The 26,426-nt window shown below is 36.2% G+C and overlaps 1 protein-coding gene across 1 annotated transcript; it reads left to right on the plus strand.

Moving 5' to 3' along the window:
• Nucleotides 1-233: 233 nt before the first annotated feature.
• Nucleotides 234-22,603, plus strand: SPESP1 (sperm equatorial segment protein 1; the record flags this gene model as incomplete). Its single annotated transcript, XM_082649183.1, has 2 exons — nt 234-303; nt 21,639-22,603. The coding sequence occupies 2 exons, from the start codon at nt 234-236 to the stop codon at nt 22,601-22,603; spliced, it is 1,035 nt and encodes a 344-aa protein (XP_082505309.1).
• Between the last annotated feature and the right edge of the window lie 3,823 nt (nt 22,604-26,426).

The raw sequence follows: 26,426 nt of genomic DNA on the forward strand, positions 1-26,426 counted from the left end.
GGCGAGGCACCGTGGCCCCGCCCCTCTGCGCGGCGCTAAGAGTGGGTGGGGCCACAGCCGTTCGCGATCCCCTCATCCACCGCTTCTGGGCTTGCGCGCTGGAGGCAACCGTTGCCTGGCGCCCACGGCCCTGAGGTAGGAGCGTCGGCCGCCGACGCCATCCCGTTTCGGCCTGAGGTAACCGGCCACGCGGCCCCAGGACGTTCCCGACGTATGGTGGAGTGCTGCGGACGATGCCCATGAAGTTCGTAGTCCTTCTAGTTTCGCTGTTGCTATGGACTTCGTCCGTGCCGACGTATCTGAGTGAGTGACCGGCCCGAGGTAGCAGCCACCCCAGGGGATACTGCTGGGGGAAATTCCCGGGTTTCAGGGCCCGTCCAAGACCCGGCTCTTCCTTTTCTTGGTCCTGCATACCTCCCCAGCTCCACTGTCCAGGAGTCCTACCTCTGGTACCGAGGTCTGTCCCTGTCCTACTCCGACCCCACCTGCGCGCGACCAGGCAGTGATCCAGGCAGTGGATCCCAAACGTGACCGGGCTGTGCCGGGCTGGGTCCCTGGGGCTGCGGGGGTGACCTCTTCACCCCGGCGGAGACGGTCCTTGTTCCCCTGACCCCGTTTACCCGAGACTCGCTGCAGCTGTGATGAAGCGGGGTGGGCCACCTGCGCCCAGAGGGCCCGGGCGGCCGGCTTTGGTATGGCTGGCTGGCTGGCTGGGCATGGTTTTCACATTTTTAGCCGTGAATGTGAAATGTGATCTTTTCGTGACTTGCGCAGGAAGTATGAAATTCCAATTTCATTGTTCGTTAAGTTTTCCTGGAACACAGCCAGCTCATTCTTTTATGTGTTGTCCAGGCTGCTTTCCCGCCTTTTAACTGCAGAGTCCAGTAGTTGCCACGGAGACAGGATGGGCTGCAAAATCTGAACTATTTGCTCTCTGGCCCTTTACAGAAAGAGTTTGAGCCTGTGGTTAAACGGGGAGAGCATGTGGATTGCGGGCAGCTGTCTGGGACGCTCGCTGACCTCCTATGCACTTCCACAGAGCATCCTCGGGTGCACAGGATTCAAAACCCTAGCTGAGCAGAATTACAGCTTCCCACTTGTCCCTCCCCGGTGGCTGAAAACTAATAAGGTCATATTCAGGGGTGCTGAGACTATTAACATCACACGGACGCCTCGAGGTGTTTAAGTATTTAAGTGTCTGATAGCTGATATTCCAGATAGGACCATGAGGCTTGTTCATCTAGTCTAACTGTAGTTCATTGTAGCATCTAGTAATGTTGGGGTTTGATTTAACTATCTAAATAAAATTTAACCGGTAGGTGTGAAAAAAGTACTAAAGTACATGCTAGCTATGCAGAGCTGTATTTCAGACTTGTTAGAAGGTCTTAGTTAAAAATTGGATTTCAAAAATGAAAACACAGCACAACCTAAGTCATAAATAGTAGTGGATAAAGTTCTGAATAAAGTGCCCTAGATAACTAAAGTTAGCCCTTTCAACACTAGCCCTTATGATAGCTGTTCTAAACAAAAGTCTTTGTAAAATTTTTCTTTTTTGCGGTAAAGGAACAGAACATACTGAAGAGGATAATATTCTTTTCTTGCTGTCTAGTGGTCATTATTACTAACACCAGCTATTGCCTTTTGGTAGTTGTAGAGCAGTAGGTCACACTGACTAACATATATGCAGACTTTAGTTGAAGTGACATTAATTCTGTCACACAGTACTCTCTGAGACTGCTGGTTAGCAATACCTGGATACTCAACTCAGCACAATCTCCGGCCTAACTCCATAATTTCATGGCCTGTGCTTTTTCTTTGTACCCTCTTAACCTAAACTTTCTTAAGGCTTTTAGGAAATGAAAAGATACTTCTCAGAAAAAGGAATGATTTTGTGTTGAAGATATAGATGATACAAGACATGAGGAAAATATATACAGGTCACAGATCATAGAAGATACCTTAGAAAAGGTACCTCACGTCTTTTCCATGGAAGGGCTTAAGGGATATGTAGGGCAATGCTAACATGGCTACTTTCTCTGTGAAACTAGGCTTTTCATTGTGTTTGATTTAAGTCAGTTATGTATTCTTTATTTTGTATGTCCACTATTCCAACGGTGTTGGCAAGAGAGTCATATAAAAAAAATGCTCTCTCATGCCAAAGAAAAGGCAAATAGGTTTTCATAATGAAAAGTGCATCTTTAACAATTTTTTTTTAGAATACAAGACAGTTTTGAGGTTATCTTATACAAACATCACAGGTATGTATTAAGTAATTACAGTTGTTGAAAACATCAGTACTTCTTGTAACTACTCATACCTTTTTATTAGGCCCAACCCAAGATTAGCTAGTACCAGTTTAATCTAAATTCAGCTTGATACAAATGAGAGTTGGGTGTACAGCAGTCTGCACTCGTCTACATACACATAGATCCTGATGATGCTGGATAAACATCTTTTTACTATGTACTTAAATTTATATACATTTAATTAATTTCCTTATATTTGATTTTTCCTTAGTTTTAGTTGTATTTTTTCAGTTTTAAAAATCATGCCTCTTGGGCTTTCCTGGTGGCGGGTTCGTGCCCCGGTCTGGGGGGTTCCTGCATGCCGCGGAGCGGCTGGGCCTGTGGGCCGTGGCCGCTGGGCCTGCGCGTCCGGAGCCTGTGCTGCGTGGCGGGAGGGGCCGCGGCGGTGGGGGGCCCGCGTACCCAAAAAAAAAAAAAAATCATGCCTCTTTAATGCATTGCATTGTACAACTTACTTTTTTCTTTTTAAAGAGAATACTTTTTGCTTTTTTAAAAAAGTATAACTTCTAAAGTAATATTAACATAATAGTTATATATTTAAGTACTATTAACTACTATTAAAATAAATTATATAATCTGCCTTTTATAATTTTAAGTCATTAGATATTCATGGGCCTGAAGCTATAAATGCAAGAATGTGAAATAGATTTCAAAAATGAAAACACAGCACAACCTAAGTCATAAATAGTTTTAGGGCCTTTTTTTGGGTATCTCATGAATAACTTGTTTTTTCCTAGTCATCTCTTTGGATAAATCAGCAAGAGTAGAGGTAATGATAGAGGATTGTTTTAAGCTAGGACAACAAAAACTCTTAACTTGGTTTTCTAGGTTAGTGCTAAAAGAAGGCTCAATATGTGAGTCTTTTTTGTCTTTAGGAAGGCTTTTGTCCTAATGGACCACAGAAGGCAAGGGAAGTAGTAGTAAGGCAATAATTATTCAAATCTATTGGCAATTGATGGAATTGAAAAGGAAAAACTGGAAGGAAAAGCAGATTCCTTTTATTTCAAGAACATTAAAAAGGTAAAATTCGCTTGGTTCTGGTGCTGCACGTTCACTTTTCACTGTTTCAAGGCCCAAGGCCATGGCACTTGGGAGAGTCTTTCAAACCTGTGAACGGAATGTCATGACACACTTTGTTAATGTTTTAGATAATGAGGAGCATGTCTTCTAATGCAAATGTCCAGAGGGTGGACTTTGGAGGTATGGTAGTTTCATTAGCCTGTCTATTAATATTTTATGGGGAAAAAGTTATGTTTTTCTGTTCTTTTCAGCTGTCTTCTGTGTTCTTTTGATAGGATCTCATGTATTTTTAAAGATTTCTTGTCTTCTGACATTAAGCAGTTGTACCAAGACCACTTTGTATATTCCGTGTTCTGAATGGGATTAGCCCTCCTTTTGAGGAGACAGAGTAGAACATGGTATTAGAGACCAAAGTATCTGGGATGCATATCAGTGCTGGGTGATATTATTATTTAGGTTACTTTACTCAACAGAACTAGAAGAGATATATTTTAAGGTCATGAATTTGTTTTGGTTCTGATTAAATTTCAACAGTACTCATAGGATAACTTCCTGATTTTTAACTCTTTACCTAAACTAAATTTGTTTTCCTTTTTCAAAATATAATTTAGTGAAGCTGTTTTGGTTATCTGTTGCAGCATAAAAGACCACCCCCAAATTTTATTATTTCTCACGATTCTGTGGGTTGTCTGGACTCAGCTGGGCAGTTCTGCTTCATATGGTGGAGCTGAGGAAGCTCAACTTGGATGAGAGCATCCAACATGGCTGCTCATATTCCAGGGTCTTTCTCTGCATGACTTCTCATCTTTGAGTAGTCTAGCCCGAGTGTCTTTATACCATGGCAACTAGCTTCCAAGAGGGAGCTTTATAAGCCCCCTGTACACAAGCTCTTATAAAGCCTATGCAGTGTCAGATTTGCTAATGTCCTGTAACAGGCCAAGACAGTCACATAGGGAGAGCCTGTATTCAGTGGGGGAAGAAAGACACTACCCAAAAACATAAATACCAAGAAATGCAAAGCCATAAAGTTATATTTCTTCTTTTTTTTTCAGCTTCATTGAGGCATAATTGTCTAATAAAATTATAATATATTTAAAGTGTACAATGTGATGATTTGACATATGTATATGTTGTGAAAGAATTCCCACCATTGAGTTAATTAACACATATCACCTCACATCTTTACATTTTTGTGTGTATCATCAACTGTTGTCACCATATTATACATTAGATCCTCAGGCTTTATTTTTCTTATAACTGAAAGTTTGTACCCTTTTACCAGCCTCTCTCCCTATTGCCCCTATCCCCAACCCTAACGTTATGTTTCTTTAACAGGACATTTAATTAATATAAACATAATTACTTGTTTGTTTTACCTGCCAGCAAAAATTAAAATTTGAGTTAACAAATTATAGGAAAACTGCTGGAAGAATAACACGATGCAGTGTTCGTTTTTGTCATCATTTTTTGAGTACACACCTCTAATGAAGCATAGTTATTACAACTTTGATTTGAGTTGGAAGTACTTCAGCTCAGTTATTCAAGTTCATTTTAATTTGAAGGTGTTGGTGTTTTAGCTGGCAGTTCTTACATGATGACAGCTTTCAGGTATTAATTCTTACTTGCAACACTTCTGTAGAGTATGGGAAATCTATTCTTTGTGAGCCCATTTCATGACATGGACGGAAAATACAAGCAATTTGTTCTCCGAAGTTAAGACATTCAGCCAGAGTCTGGCCCACCTATAAATGATTCAGTGTGTATGTTAAGCTTTATATACATGAGTTCTTTACTGATAAAGCCATTCTGGTTTTCACTCTTGTGGTAATAAAAATCCTAGTTATATTTGAACCTTTTAAAAGATGAGCATCCATGATTTTGGTTAAATTTTGGGTACAATCACCAGTTGCTGTATCAAGATTACAGGCCAAGGGCAAAGTAAAAACATACGAGTTCTTAAAGCACAATGACCAGACATATTCCATTGAACTTTAACTTTTTTTGTCGTTATGTGAAAAGTTTAAAAATTGATCTTTCCTTCTTTACTGAGCTACTAGGTTTCCCCCAGTTATATGGAACATTTTGCTAGTACTTTTAACTTACCAGGTATTTAATGTCATACCAATTTTTTAATTTAAATTAACAATATTATTGGGCTTTAAGGCCTTAGTTTTTTAATAAAACATAAATTGCATTTTAAGCACATGATCAGATAGCAGCCATCTTATATTGAGAGATACAGATATTTTTAGAATTCCATCTTGACTTGTAGTGTTTTTGAGTGTGTTTCTTTGTACTGCCTAGGTATTACATTATGTATACATAACATCACAATCTATTGGTTTCAGTATTTTGCCAGTTTCAGTGAAATGTAGAAACCTTACCTCCCTTTATGTTCTTTTACCCTCTCCCATTCATAATATAATTGTCATATATATTTCTTTTACATACATTGAGAACCACATCAGATAGTATTATAGTTTTTGCTTCAACTTAATTTGGAAAACTCAAGAGGAAAAGAAAAGCTCATTGAATTTACCCATATTTTTCCTCCTTCCATTATTCTTTCTTCCTTTTCAACGTTCAGGATTCCTTCTTTTATCATTTCCTTTCTGTTTAATGAGCTTCATTTAGTCATTCTTTTAGGGTAGGTCTTCTGGCCACAACTTGTCTTAATTTTCCTTCATCAGAGAGGTCTTGATTATCCTTTCATTCCTGAAGGATATTTTCCCTTGATAAAGAATTCCTAGGTTGACAGTCCTTTTCCTTTTAACACTTGAGACATATTATGCCATTTCCTTCTGAGCTTCATGATTTCTCATGAGAATTCAAATTGTCATTTAACTTGCTTCTTTCAAGATTTTTTTCTTTGTCTCTAGAGTTTTCAGAAGTTTGACCATGATATGTCTTGACATGGATTTCTTTGGGTTTATTCTGTTTGAGATTCACTCAGCTTCTTGAATCTGTAAATTCATGTCTTTTGCCAAATTTGGGAAATTTTCAGCCATTATTATGTCTTTGAATGCTTTTGCAGACTTATCCTTTTTCTTTTTTCCTTTCAAGGCTCAGATGACATGAATGTTAGATCTTTTTGTTGCAGTCTTACAAGACCCTGAGGCTCTGTTCAATTTTTTTTTTCATTTTCTCTCTGTTATTCAGATTGGGTAATTGCTATTGTTCTTCTTCCACTTCACTGCTTCTTTCCTCTTTCTGCTGTTGAGCCTACCCGTTGAGTTTTTCATTTCAGTTATTGTGTTGTTCAGTTCTAAAACTGAATTCATCCTTATATATTCTATTTCTTTGCTGAGATTTTCTATTTATTTGCTAAGACTTTCTATTTTTCATTTGTTTCAAACATGTTCATAATTGCTTGTTGAAGCAGTTTTATGATGGCTACTTCTAAATCCCTGTCAGATAATTCAAACATCTGTATCATCTCTTACATCTCTTTAGCTCTTCTGCTACAGATTTAAATAGACCTCTGACACCACTTCAGTGGTGGATGGGGAGTGTTGTGTTGTTAACACAGGGTGGAGAAGAAAGTCCTAGCTCCTTGCTTAGTCTTCTCTACTTGAAGAGAAGAGATATTCACACTTGCAGCGGCATTTCTGTGGGATAAGGGCAGAGGGGTCGGGGCAGCTCAGTGAAGCTTGATGAGGGTGAAAGTCTATGTTCTCCACTCAGCCTTTGCTGGTGGAGGGGTAGGATTGCAGTGTTTCTGTGGTTTTGGCTTCTTAAAAAATTTTTTTGTCTTGCTCAGCTATTCTTTTCCTGGTCCTTTGGCTATGCAGAGAGCAGTCTTTTCTTGGAGCCGTTTTTGTCTGTGTCCATTGGTGTTTCTGGATTGCCAGCATCTCCAGTCCCCAGTCTAGGGTATATGTGGCAAAAAGAAAACCCAGGGAATTCACTGCTGTGTCATTACTCAGGTCCTGAAGTCCCTAGTTGGTCTCTCTTCCTCTCTCCACCTTTCCAAGTCTTCTCATCTCATGCTTGTCTTACATATAATGTTCAGGGGTTTTAACTGTGCTTAGTAGTAAGGATACGGGGAAAAATACATGTTTTCTATCTTTTTGGAATTGGAAGTCCAGATATATTGTTTTAAAACATTTTATTTGGGGCTTATGGAAGAGGCAGTGTGTTTTACAAGTAAACAAGAGTACCTAAGTAGGACATGCATGGGAATTATGTGATGATCTGTTTTTATTTATATTTATTTATTTTTTGTGGTATGCGGGCCTCTCACTGTTGTGGCCTCTCCCGTTGGAGAGGACAGGCTCTGGACGCGCAGGCTCAGCGGCCATGGCTCACAGACCTAGCTGCTCCGCGGCATGTGGGATCTTCCCGGACTGGGGCACGAACCCGTGTCCCCTGCATTGGCAGGCAGACTTTCAACCACTGTGCCACCAGGGAAGCCCCTGTTTTTATTTTGGTCAAAATATGTTGGAATTAAGTTTACAGTGCTTTTGTCTATATTATTTTCCAGTTTGTGTATAAGGTACTAGTTGTTGGAAAGCAGAGAGAAGTCTTAATTGACTATCAGATATCCATTTAATTTATTTAGATAGAATTTTATCTGAGTAGTGATTCATAGTACTCTAAATAATTTAGAGAGACTGTAAATAAATTCAATATTTTGAGAGTTTATCTAAAATTTTCCTTTAATTTTTAATTATTATAGGCAATTAACCAGTGTACATTATTTTACGAGCAACATTCTTTTTACTTTAAAATCAGTTTGATGCCAAACCTCAAGTTTTTTTCTTTTAAAAATCTTTAGATAAATACCTATGCTATTAATCTAAAATTGTTTTAGTTTGCAGGTTCATAATTAAGAATGTCAGTAATTATAACCAAGTTAATGTCAAAGTAAAATACAATTCATATTAAGTATTATCAGAGGACTATAAAAGGTAGACTCTACATAGCACATTTTAATGGAAGAATTCTGTTGGTCCTTGTGACTTTACAGTATTGTATAAGTTTTATAATAACCAGTTTTTAAGATACCAAGTGTTTGGTTTGTAACACATTTCAAGTGAGATCTCATATTCACATTTTATTTATGTGTTGTTCAGTACAGTTCTTGAAAAGTTTAGCTATGTGGACCTCAAGTGCAAAAACCCAAATTCTGCATAGATTTGGATGTGCCCTATTTGCTTTCCAGTTTTGTATTCTGTGATAACTACACAATCACCATACAAGTAAAACACATAAAAATACTTTTTTAAAAGCAAAATTTTTAAAAAGACCTAAAATTGACCAATATTCTTCTGAAATTTTAAATTGTTACATTAAATAAAGAACTTCCCAAAGATATATTAAAATTACCTACTGTTATTATTACCCTATATTTTATTACCCTTTGAAGTAAAGATTTTTCATATTAAAGCTCCCAAATTTGAGGTTATATATCTTTTAAAAGAAATCAAACCCCCACGCCCACCCTTTTTTAACCAAAGAAGAAGTGGGAGTGGTTTAGTTTTCCTCTTTATTCGGCTTAGAAACTATTGGTTCTTTGGCCAAGATTTAGGGTGACATGTTTTTTCCTTTTTTAAAATTTTAGTCTCAAAGGAACTAGGTGTGTTTCTAAATCAGCTTTTTAATGTTAGCATTTTATTACTGTCATTACATTTTATTGTAATTTTTGGCATGCTGTCACTTTTTAGGAGCATAAAAACTCTCCCCCCACCCCTTTTTTGAGAGTAAGGTTTTTCTGGAAAAAATTGTTAGTTAAAACACTTAATGCGTTTTAGCTTTACTGATTAGGAAATCTCTCCAGAAACAGATAAAGGTGTAGCCTTTGGGATGTTTACAAAAAATACAATTATATATTTCCATTCTTTTAAATAGATGTTGTAGAAGAAATTTTTTTTCACACCTATTACCAATTGAAGTTTTATTCAGTTAGATATATTCATGAAATTAGATATTTTAATTGGTGCTTAATGGTGTATTTTTAAGAACTTGAGACTTCCCAATATCATTTTCAAAACTTGATTAGTGTACAGTATATTTGCACAGAAAACAGAGCACTAAGTTTTCTTGGAGTGGTTTTTTATGCAGTTTCTTGAGCAAATAAAATAAGCCAGTTAATTTACATGTGTTAAAACCATTATTTATAGCTTAAAATGAGTAACTAAACCTAAAAATCATATTTTTTAATTTAAAAAAATTTACAATATCTTTGGTCACATAAACCATAGTTTCTTAGCTGTGATAGGGGAACCAAACCACTCCTAACTCTTTGGTAGAAGAAAAAAAATCTTATGAGTTCTATTTTCAGATTCATAATCTTAAATTTAAGAAATTTTATATTAACTTCCTCTTTAAAGTGATAAAAGTTATGGCATAATGAAACTGGTAAATATAACTCTTGGTTTATATATGTCTTCAGTTAGCTCTGCTAACTAAAATGAAAATAACGTCTATTGATAACATTAAATTTTATAAATTCTGGTTCTTTAAAAATGATTTAAAAATGTGTTAATGTCTAGTAACTATAATGCAAAACAGTTACAAAAATGAGATTTTAAATATATAATATATATAGAATAAAGTGCATAATCACAATGTATGGCTTAATGAATTTTTATAGTTAATGCTCCTGTGTAACCAGTGCCTAAACCAAGAAACAAAATATTACCAACTAGTTTACAAGCACTATATATATATATATATATATATATATATATATATATATATATATATTTTTTTTTTTTTTTTTGCGGTTTGTGGGCCTCTCACCGTTGTGGCCCCTCCCATTGCGGAGCACAGGCTCCGGATGTGCAGGCTCAGTGGCTATGGCTCATGGACCCAGCTGCTCCACAGCATGTGGGATCTTTCCAGACTGGGGTACGAACCTGTGTCCCCTGCATCGGCAGGCGGACTCTCAACCACTGCGCCACCAGGGAAGCCCAAGCATTATATTTTAATGTATGCAAATATATAAAATCTTGCATAGAAATTTAAAGGACTGGAATTTTCTAAATTTCTTGCACATACAAAACTGGGTTTACCAGAAAGAACTTGTATAAAAAAGAAAGGTTTGTAGTACATGCATACCTTGTATAGAAAGGTTATGCACATAACCACATGAGTCATTAGGTTAATCAAATAAAATTCTTGACAGTGACAGATCAAACTGCTTATATTTTTCATCCATCTGATAAAGTATACTAATAAAAAACAGCCTTCCCTTAAACTCTAGTATTGTAATGCTGCTATCAAGAAAGAATTGTCCATTAAAACATCAACAATCTCAAATTAAAATTAAAGAATTAGAATAGAGAATACATCAGATAACTGTATATTTAACAACAAAACAATTTAAAAAATTACAAGTAACCCCAAACAAGATAATTTGACTGTTCATTAATTGGAGTAGAATGTAGTCAAATTATACAAAGGCGGGCTTCCCTGGTGGCGCAGTGGTTGAGAGTCCGCCTGCTGATGCAGGGGACGCGGGTTCATGCCCTGGTCCAGGAGGATCCCATATTCAACACAGTCCCTATCAAAATCCTAGCCTGCTTTTTTTTTAGAAATTAACAAACTGATACTAAAATTCATATGGAATTGCAAGAGACTCAGATACCCATAACAATCCTGAAAAAGAACAAAGTTCAAGGAGATTGCGAAATTTAGTATTACAGCTGCAGTAAACAAGACCGTGTAGTACTGGCATAAGATTAGACATATACATATAGGAGTTTGGGATTAACATATACACACTACTATATATAATATAGATAATCGACAAGGACCTATTGTATAGCACAGGGAACTCTACTCGATATTCTGTAATGACTTATATGGGAAAAGAATCTGAAAAAGAATAGAGGTGTATATATACATATAACTGAATCACTTTGCTGTATACTGGAAACTAACACAGTATTGTAAATCAAGTATACCCTAATATAAAATAAAAATTAAATTTAAAAAGAAAGAAGAGAATAGAAAACATAAAAGTGTGCCACACATTAAAAAAAAAAAAAAAAGGAATAGACATATATATTAATGGGATTGAATTGAGAGTCCAGAAAGGAACTCTTACACTTATGGTCAATTGATTTTCAACAAGGATGCCAAGACAATTCAGTGGGGAAAAGAATAGTCTTTTCAGCAAATGGTGCTCGGACACCAGGAAAAGAAAATGAAGTTAGACCCTTACCTCAAACCATATACAAAAATTAACTCAAACTGGATCATAGATCTAATGTAAGAGCTAAAACTATAAAACTCTTAGATGAAAATGTAGGTGTAGATCTTTGTGTCCTTGGATTTGGCACTGGTTTCTTAGGTATGACACCAGAAGCATAAGCAACAAAAGAAAAAAAAAGATAAATTGAACTATGTCAAAATTTAAAACTTCTGTGCTACAAATGATAACTTTAAGAAAGTAAAAAGACAACTCATAGAGTAGGAGAAAATATTTTCAGATCATATAAATGATAAGGGACTGGTCTCCAGAATATATAAAGAATTCTTATGATTCAGTAATAATAAAGCAACTCAATTAAAAGCTGGGGAAACTATCAGAATAGACATTTCTCTACAACAGATATACAGATGGTCAACAGGCACATGGAAAGGTGCTTAATATCATTAGCTGTTAGAGAAATATGAGTCAAAACCACAATGAGATAGGACTTCACACCCACAGAGATGGCCATATCAAAAGGACAGACAATAACAAGTATTGGAATCATACGGAGAAATTAGAACCCTCATATACTGCTGGTGAGAATGCAACTGCTTTGGTAGTTCTTGAAAGGATTAAACATAGTGTCAGTTCCACTCCTAGGCATGTACTCAAGAGAAATGAAAATGTATTAATACATCCACACAAAAACTTGTACATGAATGTTCATAGCAACATTACTTATAATCACTAAAAAGTAGAAATGACCCAAATGTCCATCAGCTGATGAATGAATAAACAAAATGGGTTACATCAGTACAATGGTCCATTATTTAGCCATAAAAATGAATGACAGGGCTTCCCTGGTGGCACAGTGGTTGAGAGTCGGCCTGCCGATGCAGGGGACACGGGTTCGTGCCCCAGTCCGGGAAGATTCCACATGCCGCGGAGCGGCTGGGCCCATGGGCCATGGCCGCTGGGCCTGCGCGTCCGGAGCCTGTGCTCCGCGGCGGGAGAGGCCACAGCAGTGAGAGGCCCGTGTACCGCAAAAAAAAAAAAAAAAAAAAAATGAATGACATACTGATATATGCTACAACATGGATGACCTAGAAAATATTATACTAAGTGAAAAAAGCTAGTCACAAAAGAACACATATTGTATGATTTCATTTATATGAAATGTCTTGAATAGGCATTTCGTAGAGAGACAGAAAGTAGATTAGTGGTTGCCTAAGGCTGAGGGGTAGGGGTGGGCTTCTTTCTGGGGTGGTGTTTTAAATTTAGATTGTGGTAATTGTTCCACAACTGTGGCTATACTAAAAACCGTTAAATTGTATACTTTAAAATATGTAATAGATAAACCATGAAGATATATTAACATTGCCTAAGATTATAATTTTCTTAAAGTTATGTTAATGTGATGTTATTTTAGAGATTGATAAAATGCAATAAAAGAAAATTAATAGAACATAAGCAAATTTAGTTAAATTTATGTGATCTCAACTTATATTATGCCTTTTAGTAAGAACCACTTAAAAGTTCAGGGGCTTCCTGAAAATTGGAGTTGTTTAACAACAATGTTTATGATGTTGTTTTAGATAAACCAGATTTAGAAATTCAGAAAAATATGGTGAAAGCAGTATCTTTGCCTAATAAGATACTGCTTTGCCTAAATAAGAACTTTTTTTACTTGTCCAGATTTTCTCCCTAATTATTTTTAGACTATTAGCCAAAAGCAAACAAAAAGCAAACTTAAACCAAATCAAAACAAAGAAACAATAAAAAACAGTCTTTAGACCAGCAGATTTATCTTAAACATAACATGGAGCTTAGTTTTCCTCTACAGCATTCTTCTTTAGAAATTTTTTTGCATGTGATTATTTCCTTAAGGTAAATTATGGGAAGTACAATTAATTTACATACTTGCCAGCATTTGGTTCATTCATTTAATCATTCATTTAACAGATGCCTTTTGACTGTCTACTATGGTGCTAGGCACTGGTTAGAACAGGGGAAACAGAAAACAAAGCAGACATGGTCACAGCTCTCAAAGAGCTTATCATATGTAGCAGTTAGCAAACATTAAATATATACATAATCAAAATTATCCCAAGTTTTATAAAGAAAAGACCAGCATGTTAGAGAGAGACTAATGAAAAATCTGGGGATCAGAAAGTAAGGAAGTTACTTCTTTTACTAAAGAAGTAACATACGCACATGACAATCCTAGGTTTTATTGTTTAAAATTTTTTTCTGCCTAATTGGTAAAAGAAAAATTGTTTTTAACTTGCATTTGTTTATGAACAGTGAATTTTAGCAAGTTTTCATGCTAATTGACTTTTATGTTATTCCTTAACCCTCTTCTTCCTCCTTTAATTGACTATTCTATGAGGAGGAAGTGTGTGTTTTGAATGTATTGTTTGTTGATTGAAGTTTTATATTTCATTACTCATTTTATTTTTGTTTTTGTTTTTGTTTTTTGCGGTACGCGGGCCTCTCACTGTTGTGGCCTCTCCCGTTGCGGAGCACAGGCTCCAGACGTGCAGGCTCAGCAGCCATGGTTCACGGGCCCAGCTGCTCCGCGGCATGTGGGATCTTCCCGGACCGGGGCACGAACCCGTGTCCCCTGCATCGGCAGGCGGACTCTCAACCACTGCACCACCAGGGAAGCCCTCATTACTCATTTTAAATCATGATTTTATTATTTTCCTCAGAATAAACTCAAAATTAATTAATTTGCTTTTTTACCTCTGTGTGAAGTGAATATATTCCTTTGTAAGTCATTGACTGTCAGTTCCTACCCATACTTTGTGTTAAGAAAACGTTAGGGACTTCCCTGGTGGTCCACTGGTTAAGACTGTGTTTTCACTGCAGGGGGCGCAGGTTTGATCCCTGGTCAGGGAAGTAAGATCCCACAGCGTGGTGTGGGAAGGAGAGAGAGAGAGAGAGAGAGAAGGAAAGAGAGAAAGAAAGAAAACATGTTAAATTTGGATCAGTTATTTTTAATATTGTCAATACATCTTAATACATGAAAGGGATACATTTTGGTCCAGTTGACAGTAGAGCAAAATTTTGTATATTTTACCTATTTATTTATGATATTTTAGTATTCATGTGTATTTAAAAATAGAGCTGAATTCCTTCAGAACAATTTTATTATCATACTTTTACTATTTTGCCAGCATCCTAGTGTCATCTTTTTATGACAACATTGTGTAGTTGTTATGTGTACCTGCTTGAAGTAAGGCAGCCTGTGTTTGGATCCCTTATTACCACTTATAAATTAAATATAATATCAGGCAAATTACTTATCCTTTCTAGGTGTCCTCCTTTTCCGCTTTATAAAAACACTTCACGGGACTTCCCTGGTGGTGCGGTGGTTAAGAATCCGCCTGCCAATGCAGGGGACACGGGTTTGAGCCCTGGTCTGGGAAGATCCCACATGCCGCGGAGCACCTAAGCCCGTGTGCCACAACTACTGAGCCTGCGCTCTAGAGCCAGCGAGCCACAACTACTGAAGCCCGTGCGCCTAGAGCCTGTGTTCCGCAACAAGAGAAGCCACTGCAATGAGAAGCCCGTGCACTGCAACGAAGAGTAGCCCCCGCTTGCTGCAACTAGAGAAAGCCCGCTCGCAGCAACAAAGAGCCAACACAGCCATAAATTAATTAATTAATTAATTAATTTAAAAGAACATTTCACATCCAAAGCCTTTAGTATAGTGCCTGGCACATAGTAATCGCTCAGTCAGTCAGAGCTGTTATGGTCTTTTCAATCACTGTTTTCCAATTTCCCCTTCAGATTTCATGCTACTTTTGTTCCTACAGTTTTACTGTTTTGTTTACTTTTCTGTTATTTCTGTCATGTGACTAATTCTCCCTGTACTATTTCAAGAAGAAAAGTGCAGGCAGTCCCAAGCTCAGCTATTGATATAATCTCCGTATCTGTGATTCCTGTTAAACCTCAAGCCTGCATTAGCAGGTAGCCATTCTGCTTAGTTGAGGCACTTTCCAGGCAGCATTATGGCTTCTCAGGGTGGAAAAGATTCTTACTTTAGCCACATTCTAAGACATTGCAGTGTTTGGTTGGATCACTAACTGGTGAACATAGAGGGAATATTATAAAGTACACCAGGGTAGACTGCAAATATCCAAAATATAATAACCAAACTTCTAGCAGAGTTGTCTGGTCTTTGTAAGAATTTGAATTTTGTTCATCTTTCTAGCACCTCCTGAAGAATGGGGAAAAGCAGATTTTCACAGTGGCCAGGGCCATTTGTAGGGATATTTGAGCCTTCATTATCTTTTACTACCTTGCTTTGTGAACATTTAAAAAAAAATTTTATTTTATATTGGAGTATAGTTGATTTAGAATGTTGTGTTAGCTTCAGGTATACAGCAAAGTGATTCAGTTATACATATACATATATCTGTTCTTTTTCAGATGCTTTGTGAACAATTTTATAATGATCAAATTGACTGGCAAGAGCAGTCAATATGAAATATGTAGATGTTTTTGGAGGAAAAAAGGAGGTGGGAAGTGTGTGCGGAGAGGGTGGATTTAACAATAGAACAGTGTATAGACAAAGAGTACATGAAGAGGGGAGGGAAAGCAAGGTAGAAGGTAGGGTGCTCTGTTTTTAGGCAGCCATGAACAGGATTTTTAGAGTTGCCTGAGTTTCAGTATAAAGGGATTATGAGTACTTCAGTTCTTTTAGGAATCAACTAGCAATAAGTATCACCTATTTCTGTCCTTTGACAATCTAATTTGCCTAATAGTAACCTGGATATCCTATTTACTACTTTGAGAAGAGACAGGTTATTAAAAATTGAATGTTTAGCAGACTGTAATCTAATAGCAATGTCTTTTAAGAAGCATTTAAACCACTGTTGGTTGCAGACTTTAGATTTGCTTATGAATAGTTGCCCAGAATTGAAATTTTTCCAAAACAGGTTTTTAAAAACATTTTATCATGGAGAAGTTTAAATATATACACAAGTAGAAAGAATGGTATAATTGTCATATATCTATAACCAGTTTCAACTATTATTAACCTATAATTAATCTTGTTTCATTGATATTTCCACCCACATTCCTTTCCACCTTACCTCCTTGATCCCTCTCCCCAAGGCTTGGTCCCTCTCCCCAACTCCTAAGACTTGGATTATTTAGAAGCAAATTCCAGACGTCACATAATTTTATCAGTAAATATTTCAGTATAAAGCACTGAAATATAAGTACCTTAAAAAAACTACAACAATGTGAATTTCACACCTAAAAAGATAATAATTTCTTAATATTACCAAATACCTTGGTCAGTGTTCAAACTTTCCTGATTCTCTCTTTTCCAGTTTAATTGAATTCAGATTCAAATAAGATTCATGCATGTAATTCATTGATATGTTTGTTAATTCTCTTTTAATCTGTAGTTCCTCCTTCATCTCTATTTTTCCCCTTGCAGTTGTTGAGGAAATTGGATCATATGTCCTATAGCTTTCCGTAGTCTAGATTTTGCTGAGTATATGCCCATGGCGTACTTTATATTTTCTTTTGTTGTCTCTTGTACTTTCCATATGTTGTTAGTTACATCTAGAGAAACTTGTTGGACTCAGGTTTGACCTTTTTTGCAAGACCACTTCATAGGTGGTACTGTGTCCTTTTATCAGGAAGCATATGTCTGATTTTGTCTTTTGTGATATAAATAATCATTGATACATTGCAAAATAATTACGTTCTAATTATAAATGGCTTCTTCATTTATTAGCTGGAATAATTCATAAATTGAAACCTTCCCTCACCTTTAGCTGTATTCAATATGCAATTGCATCTATTTCTGTATTTTCTGTTCCATTCATCTGTCTATTCATGTACAGTGCTATACTATTTTTATAATAGAGGCTTTGCAATATATTTTAATATATAATAGGGCTAGCCTCTTGTTTTTCTGGCTATTCTTACTCTGTTCAAATGAACTTTATAATCTATTTTTATAACTTCATTAATATTATTAACATATTAATGATATTTTACTAGGAGCATATTAAGTGTAAAATTAACAGAATCTGACATCTGAGCATGTTTATTTTGAATCTTCTTGTCTTAGAACATGGTATGTCTGTTTGTTGAAGTTTACATTATGTCTTTCAGAAGATTTTATTATATTCCTGTATCAGTTTTCTGTGACTGCTGTAACAAATTACCACAAACTTGGTGTCTCAAAACAACAGAAATTTATTCTCTCACAGTTCTAGAGGCTAGAAATCTAAAATCAGCATTACTGAGCCAATATTAAGGTGTAGGGCAGAGTTGTGGTCCCTCTGCAAGCTCTAGGAGAAAATATTTTCCTTGTCTCTCATTCTTTATATTATGACCACTTCACTCTACTCTGCCTCCTCTTCTGTGTTACTTCCTCCTCTTCTGTGTGTGTTTCAAATATCTCTCTGTCTCTCTCTTATAAAAACACTGGATATAGATCCCTCCCAGATAATCCAGGTTAATCTCCTTTGTCAGGATCCCTAACTTAATCACATCTGCATGGACTCTTTTTTCTTTTCTTTTAAAAAATTATTGTTTATCTACCTCTCTTTCCCCCCCCACCACCAGTTTTATTGAGTTATAATTGACATACAGCACTGTATAAGTTTAAGGTATACAGAATAGTGATTTGACTTACATACATCATGAAATGATTACCACAGTAAGTTTAGTGAACATCTGTCATCTCATATAGATACCAAATTAAAGAAATAGAGAAAAAAAATTTTCCTTGTGATGAGAACTCTTAGGATTTACTCTCTTAACAACTTTCATATATAATGTACGTCAGTGTTATGTTTAGCGTATTGTACATTACGTCCCTAGTCCTTATCTTATAACTGGAAATTTGTACCTTTTGACTGCCTTCATCCAATTTCCCCTCCCCCCCCACCTCTGGTAACCATAGATCTAATCTCTTTTTTCTGTGAGTTTGTTTGTTTGTTTGTTTTTGAAGTATAATTGACCTACAGCACTATGTTAGTTCCTGTTACACAGTACAGTGATTGGATATTTCTGTACATTTCAAAATGATCACCACCATGAGTCTAGTTACCATCTGTCACCATACAAAGATATTACATAATTATAACTATATTCTCCATACTGTATATTTCATACCTGTGACTCGTTTATTTGTAAGGTAACATTTACAGGTTCCAGGGATTAGGACCTGGTCTCTGGATGTCTATATTCAACCTAGTATAATTCCTCATATAAATTTTGGACATGTCTTTTTAAATTTATGATTTGATATTTTCTTTCATTTTTTGTTATCATAATAGCATCTTCTTTCTCATTTTATCTTCTAACTGGTTTATATTTGTATATTGATTTTTGTATGTTGATTTTATAACTTGCTACTTTACTAAATTCTCTTACTCCATGTAGTAGCTTTTCAATGGATTCTTTTGTGTTATCTCAATGTATAATTATATCATCTGCATATAAAGATAGTTTTATCTTTTTCTTCCCAATTCTCATGCTTCCAGTTATCTTGTCTCATTACATTGACTGATACCTCCAACATGATGTTAAAGAGTAATGGAGATATTAGTATTCTGATCTTGTTCCTTATCTTTAGCAGGAGAGCTTCTAGTGTTTTTTTACTAAATAGAATCCAAAGCCTATTTCTTTTTAGGGATTTAAATTTATATTTTAAAATGAGAAATGTAACCAGTTTTGCCTTCATAGAGAATAATATTATCTTATACAGTGCTCTGTAGCTTTTCAAGTGTTTTCAAATAACTAATTTATTTAGTTCTGTGAGATAAAAGGGCAGATATAGTATCTTAATTTCATAGTTAAGTAAATGTTCAGAGAAATTAGGTAGTTACCTAAGGTCATGATGCTAGAAACTGGTAGAACCAGGACCAGAATGAAAGGTTTTTTTTGACTGCACTAGGCTACAAATTCATTTTACTTAATATTTTCCTTCAGGAAAACTCTAGATTCAGGACAATGTATTTTATAAATATAAGAATACATAAATAAGTTATTTTCCTTTTTAAGATGTGACCTTTAATGGTTTACTATGTTAAGTGATTGTGTGTGTGTGCTTAGAGAGTAAAACATCATAGATAAGTCTAATGACCCCTTTAATAACCAACTTCAGTCCCATTCCCTCTCCTCTGGGGCAAATGCCCACATGAATTTGGTATGTCATGCTTCTAATCCATTAAAAAAGTTCTCAGTTCACAGACAAATGTATGATGCTATGTCACTGATTCATAAAAATTATAAGGATAGGGCTTCCCTGGTGGTGCAGTGGTTGAGAGTCCGCCTGCCGATGCAGGGGACACGGGTTCGTGCCCTAGTCCGGAAGGATCCCACATGCCGCGGAGCGGCTGGGCCCGTGAGCCATGGCTGCTGAGCCTGCACGTCTGGAGCCTGTGCTCCGCAACGGGAGAGGCCACAGCAGTGAGAGGCCCGCATACTGCAAAAAAAAAAAAAAAAAAAAATTATAGGGATAATATACAAATCTACCTTATGTTCTATATCTTTCTTTTTTCACCCATCATCATCAAATGGATCTCAGGGTATGCAAGACTTTTCTGAACATGACATAAAACACAGAGTCTCCTTTTAGAATCTAGATTTCTAGTAGACAAGTCTAGTGTCTTTCCACTATCACATTGACTCACTAAACTGTTCTGGTTAAGATTTTTAAAATTTAGAAATATAATTTCAATTTTGATTAAAATTCCATCTGGTCTTTCTAAGTTGTAACAGATGAGTTAAGGAAGAGAGGAGGTAAATCGTTTTTGGACTATTTTGTGCTTGCCAAAGAGCTGAATAAAAGTGCCTCCTGAGCAGAAATTTTGTTATTTCATTTTGCCTGCAGAGGGAGGGTTCAGATAGAAGTTATTCATTAGTGTTTGGGAAAAAGTGACTTACTTCCTTGAATTAGATCAGTTTGTATCCATGACAGTGGCGAAATCAATTCAAAATTACATGTAACACAAAATTCTAGCACTTAAAATTAAAAACTTCTGACTCTGGAGTTGGGGAGTTGAGCAGAATTTCAGAATATATTATTCAATAATCTTTTCCGTTTTCCACATTGGAAATGAGAGGCTTCACCACTCAGATACTGCAAAATACCAGTATAAATAGAACTGCCATTTTGTTGTAAGAGTAAAATATGGATGATTTAAACCAGGAACTTTTCTGTAAACTTTTTCTGTAAAGGGCCAGATAGTATTTTCAGCTTCGTAGGCCATATCGTCTCTGTTCCAACTATTCAGCTCTACTGCTGCAGCCCAAAGCAGCCATACACAATACATAAACAAAGGGGCAAGACTGACTGAGTTTCAAAAAAACTTTATTAATGAAAATATTTGGGTGGATGTGACCCACAGGCTGTAGTTAGATTTTTGCTGGGTTGAAGGCAGTGATATACCAGTAAATGTTTAACAACTGGCTTTTCCGAGAGGTGGGTACACCCTGACTTATGGTGTTTGCCCATTTACATGAGGCAGATACTCTCACCATGGTTGATTTCAAAGTACCTACTTGATATCACTCATCAGGGAGGTGAAAGAGATAAACAATGGCATACCATTATATAGCATATATAGCATTTATAACATACTAGATGTAAATAACCTCAAGAGCATAAATAATAGGAAAATGAAATAAAATAAGAGTGATAAGTTTTGAATATTACCTTGTTTTGAATACATTTACTTAATTGTAAATTCAGATAATTTAATTTTTAACAATGTCTGTGTTTACCATCTGGCTCACAAAATTCCTAAAAATTTAATAATTGGCTCTGGTGAGCCACTCTAAGCCTACTACGGCACACCACTGTGTTAGAGGACATAACCAAGAATTTTGTTTTAGTAAGTTGCCTACTGAATCATAAGTTATATGGGAGAGTAAAAGCAAAGAGATATAGAGAATTGTGTTAATATGTAACTTTTGCACTAATTTTGCTCATCTGTTTTAATAAGAATCTGAAAAAATAATTTTGTTCCTTTAAATGAGAGTTGACTGTGTCAAAGGTGCTTTATTTCTTGGTTCTTTATCTCAACTTTTAAGTGATGGCATATGAAGTAAATTTAGGTGAGTAGATTCTGTCAATATGTCATACATAATAATAAATGTTACTTTTTGTTTGGATTTTTCCCCTTAAGGAATAACTGTGACGCCTGATGAAGAACAAAAATTGAATCATTATGTACAAGTTTTACAGAACCTAGTATTAAGTATTCCCACTAAGGAGCCAGGTCATCAGAAAAGATCAGAGTCTCCAAATAATGCTGATTCTGTAGGATCGAGGGTATCAAAATTTAAGGAGGTAAAGTTTACACATGATGAAGCTCCAGCTGAGAATGATGTTTTAATCAATCCTGTCAGTGAAGAAACTACAACTTTCCCTACTAGGGGCTTCACACTGGAAATAGATAAAAAAAACCATACTAAAAGTACAGCTTTCTGGTCAATTAAACCAAATAACATTTCTGTTGATTTACATGCAAAAGAACCTTATATTGAGAAAGAAGAGCCAGAGCCAACTGTAAGTCAAACTGAGGCACCAGAGCAATTGCCAATTGTTACTGAATCATTTACAAGTCAAGGTGTCACCTCTTTAAGTAGGAACACTGACTTGGATATTGCCACAGAAGGTGTTCCTCAGCTCTCAGGCAACTATGAAATGGAAAATCCTGAACCACACAATTTGTATAATAAAGACATTTTGAAAAAAATTGAAGATATCGGCTCACAGGTGCAACAGGTACCTCTTCCTGAGAGTTTCAAGCCAGAATATAGAGAAGACATTCGAGCCTCTAAAGAACACCTAAAACGAAGCCTTGCTCTAGCAACAGCAGCAGAACGTAAATTAGAAAAAATGTATAAATCCCAGATGTTACCACTAGGACAAAGCAGTGATGGAGTTGATGACATTGAAACTGTTATTAACATGCTGTATAATTCTAGATCTAAATTACCTGAATATTTAGATATTAAATATGTTCCACCAGAGATGAGAGGAAAAGCTACTGCAGTATTCAATATATTAAAAACAATATTATGTGTAAGTCAAGGAGAAACTCAAAACCTCATTAGGAAGTTATTAAACAATAATATAAAACTTTAAAAACTACTTGATATTCATGACAAAGTTGATCTAAGCTAACTGTGCATTCATTCACAGGGGAAATAAGCATATTAGTGATTCAAAAGTTGTATAAAAATATTTTCTATTGTAGTTCAATGTGCTAACATCTTTATGTGTCATGTATTATGAAAAGTTTTCATATACACTAAAACCTAACAATTTAAAATAAAATTTTGGTTCAGGAGTTTGTAGTTTTTTCTCATTAATTTTAAAAGTTATAAAGATCTAATCCATAAAATGTTTAAGCTTTGATTTTACTTGAATAGGTTAGTAAATTCATCCATTTTATAAGACTTAAGAGACTTGTGCAGTCTGTATATGTCGCTGGTTTTCAATAATTGCATATAAATGTAAAATTTTAGGATATGTGGTCTTTATTACTCTTTCAGAGGATCTGAGTTTTCTATCTGAATAGCATAGTTGGAGTATGTATCAGAACTACTTTTATTTGAATATATATGTGCCTCCTCTGAAAGGTGGATGATACATTAAGATACATCCCTATTCCTTTGTTGTTAAATACTTTTGGAGTATCAGTGAGGGACTGTAACCGGGATTTGTAATGAAATCATTCTCACTTATTTTCTCTTTTTGTTTGTTTATATACATATACACTGAAGCTTTGCAAATCTTTTATTTGGGAGTATGACTAACACAATTTAGGTTAACTGTAATATTGTAATTATGGTACAGGTAATTCTGTTTCATGATTTGACTGGTATTATATTTAAATTCATTTATTTATTCACTTATCAAGTGAGTCATTTATAGTTTAATAAATATTTATTGACCTTTTACTATGTGCAGGACAAAATGCTGGATTTGGGGATACTTAGTTCCTTCTCTGTTTGAAATCGTATTATAGCAGCAAAGACAGACATAACTTCAACAATTTTTAAATTTCAGTTGTTATAGAAGTATGAGAAATTTGACCTCACCAAGACCAAGAATAATGGGAAAGCTATCCTGAGAAAGTAGCATTTAAAGTGAGATCTGAAGGATGAGGGTGTGTGTAAGGGAGAAGGGAGCATTCCAGAAAGAGAGAACAGCACGTGTGAGTGCTCTGAGTTGAGAATGAGTATGGCAAGTTCAAGAAGTAGCTGCAGTATAGAAGGGCAATGGAGAGCATCTTAAGATGGAGCTGGTAAGGTACACAGGGTTGGAATAGATCTTGCAAGGCCTCAAATTGCATATTAAAGATTTTAGCCTTTATCCCATGATCAATGAGAAGCCATTAGTAGATTTTAAGCAAAGGCTAGGTATGATCAAAATTGTGTTAAAAAAAAAAAACCCACTCTGGCTACGGTTTTGAAAGTAGGCAAAAGTTGAAGTGTACTGTGCCCAGGCCAAATTTAGCTTGGACTAAGATGGAAAGAAGTGGCAGTTAAGAGGTAGAATCAACAAGATTTGGTGATTGAATGGATATGGTGACTGAGCGAGTAGCAGGGATCAGAAATAATTCACACACAATTAGCTATATTACAAAAAGGACTACTAATGTTTTATTTCATAATAACACTTTTACCGTTTACTACTGTTGCTTTTTTCTTTTTTTTTTTTTTTTTTTGCGGTACACGGGCCTCTCACTGCCGCGGCCTCTCCCGTTGCTGAGCACAGGCTCCGGATGCGCAGGCTCAGCGGCCATGGCTCACGGGTCCAGCCGCTCCGCGGCATGTGAGATCCTTCCGGACCAGGGCACGAACCTGTGTCCCCTGCATCGACAGGCAGACTCTCAACCACTGCGCCACCAGGGAAGCCCTACTGTTGCTTATTTTTAAAAAATAATTTTGCTATGGGAAATTTCAAACGTGCAAAATAAACAGATTAATAAACCCATGTACCCATCATCCAGTTTCAACAATTATCTACTAATGACCAGTCTTATTCCACCTAAACCGCTTTCCCTCTTTTCTATTTTATGTTGGATTAAATGCCAGATACTTTTTCATTTCATCTGTAAGTATAGGAGTGTGAAGCTCTATAAGCTTTTTAAAAAACCACTACCACAATATCACACATAAAAATTTAATAATTCTTTAAATCATCAAATCTAGTCAATGTTCACATTTCTGATTGTCTAATAATTAAAAAAATTTAGTTTGTTTGAATGAAACAAACTAAATAAATCCAAATGAAGTTTACACGTTGAGATTGGTTGATTTGACTCGTTAAGTCTCTTTTAAACTACACCTCTTTTTTTCCTCTTGAGATTTATTTGTCAGCGAAATTGGTCATTGGACCTATGGTTTTACACAGCAGAGATTTTGCTTATTATATCCCCATAGTGCCATTTAGTATGTTTTTGGTAAGTTGGTAGTTGACTCTAGAGAGGCTTTATCAGACTCAGGTTGGTTTTTTTGTTTGTTTTTGTTAAGATGTTGATGTATTCCTCAATCTGGTATGTTTCTTTTTGTATTATTAGCAGCCTATGATGATTATTACGTAGATAAATTGATCAAATGTTACAAGAAGAGGATATCATTCCTTCCTTTATTAGCTGGAATATGTCTATAAAGAGAAAGTTCCTTCCATATGTTGTTTGAGTCCGCAGTAGTCCAGTGTGTATTGGAAAGGTCTCACATGCTTGAATCTTTCTCTGTGTTTAACAGTTTTCAAAACAATTTGTTCATAGAATCCTCCAATGGTGCCCAGTTTTCAAAAATTAGATCTTTATTCTGTTAGAGCAGTTGTAGGCTTGCAGAAAAATTAAAAAGTACAGAGTTCCCACATACCTCCCTCTCTTCCCCCATAGTTTCCCCTATTATTTATATCTTGTGTTAGTGTGGTACATTTGTTACAATTGGTGAACCAATGTTGATACATTATCATTACTGAAGTCCATAGTTTACATTAAGTTTTACTCTTTGTGTTGTACATTCTATCAGTTTTGTTGTTGTTTTTTTTTAAATTTATTTATTTTATTTATTTATTTTTGGCTGCACTGGGTCTTTGTTGCTGTGCACGGGCTTTCTCTAGTTGCGGCGGGCGGGGGCTACTCTTCTTTGCGGTGCACGGGCTTCTCATCGCGGTGGCTTCTGTTGTTGCAGAGCTCGGGCTCTAGGCATGCGGGCTTCAGTAGTTGTGGCACGTGGGCTCAGTAGTTGTGGCTCGCGGGCTCTAGAGCACAGGCTCAGTAGTTGTGGTGCACGGGTTTAGTTGCTCCACGGCATGTGGGATCTTCCCGGACCAGGGCTTGAACCCGTGTCCCCTGCATTGGCAGGCGGATTCTTAACCACTGCGCCACCAGGGAAGCCCCATTCTATCAGTTTTGACAAATGTAAAATGACATGTATCCACCATCACAATATCATACACAATGGTTTCACTGTCCTTAAAAGGCCTTGTGCTCCACTTATTCATCTCTGTCTCTCCCACCCCTCCAGCCCACGGCAACACAGATATTTTTACTGTCTCTATACTTTTGCCTTTTCCAGAATGTCAGATAGTTAGAATCATATGGTATATAACCATTTCAGATTGGCTTCTTTCACTTAGCAATATGCATTTAAGATCCCTCCGTGTCTTTTTGTTGCTTGAGAGCTCATGTCTTTTAGTACTAGATAGCATTCCAGTGTACGGATGTACCATAGTTTATCAATTCACCTATTGAAGGACATCGTGGTTGCTTCCAAGATTTGACAGTTATGAATAAAGCTGCTATAAACATCTGTGTGCATGTTTTTGTGTGGACATACATTTTCAGTTGTGCCAGTTTTTTCACACTTTGAAAGTGAGATACTTTAACAAACTTTTACATTTGGCGATAACTTTAACAAACTTTTACATTTGGCCAATGTGATTG

This window comes from Grampus griseus (assembly GCF_964374135.1).
Source record: "Grampus griseus genome assembly, chromosome: 2".
Taxonomy (NCBI): domain Eukaryota; kingdom Metazoa; phylum Chordata; class Mammalia; order Artiodactyla; family Delphinidae; genus Grampus; species Grampus griseus.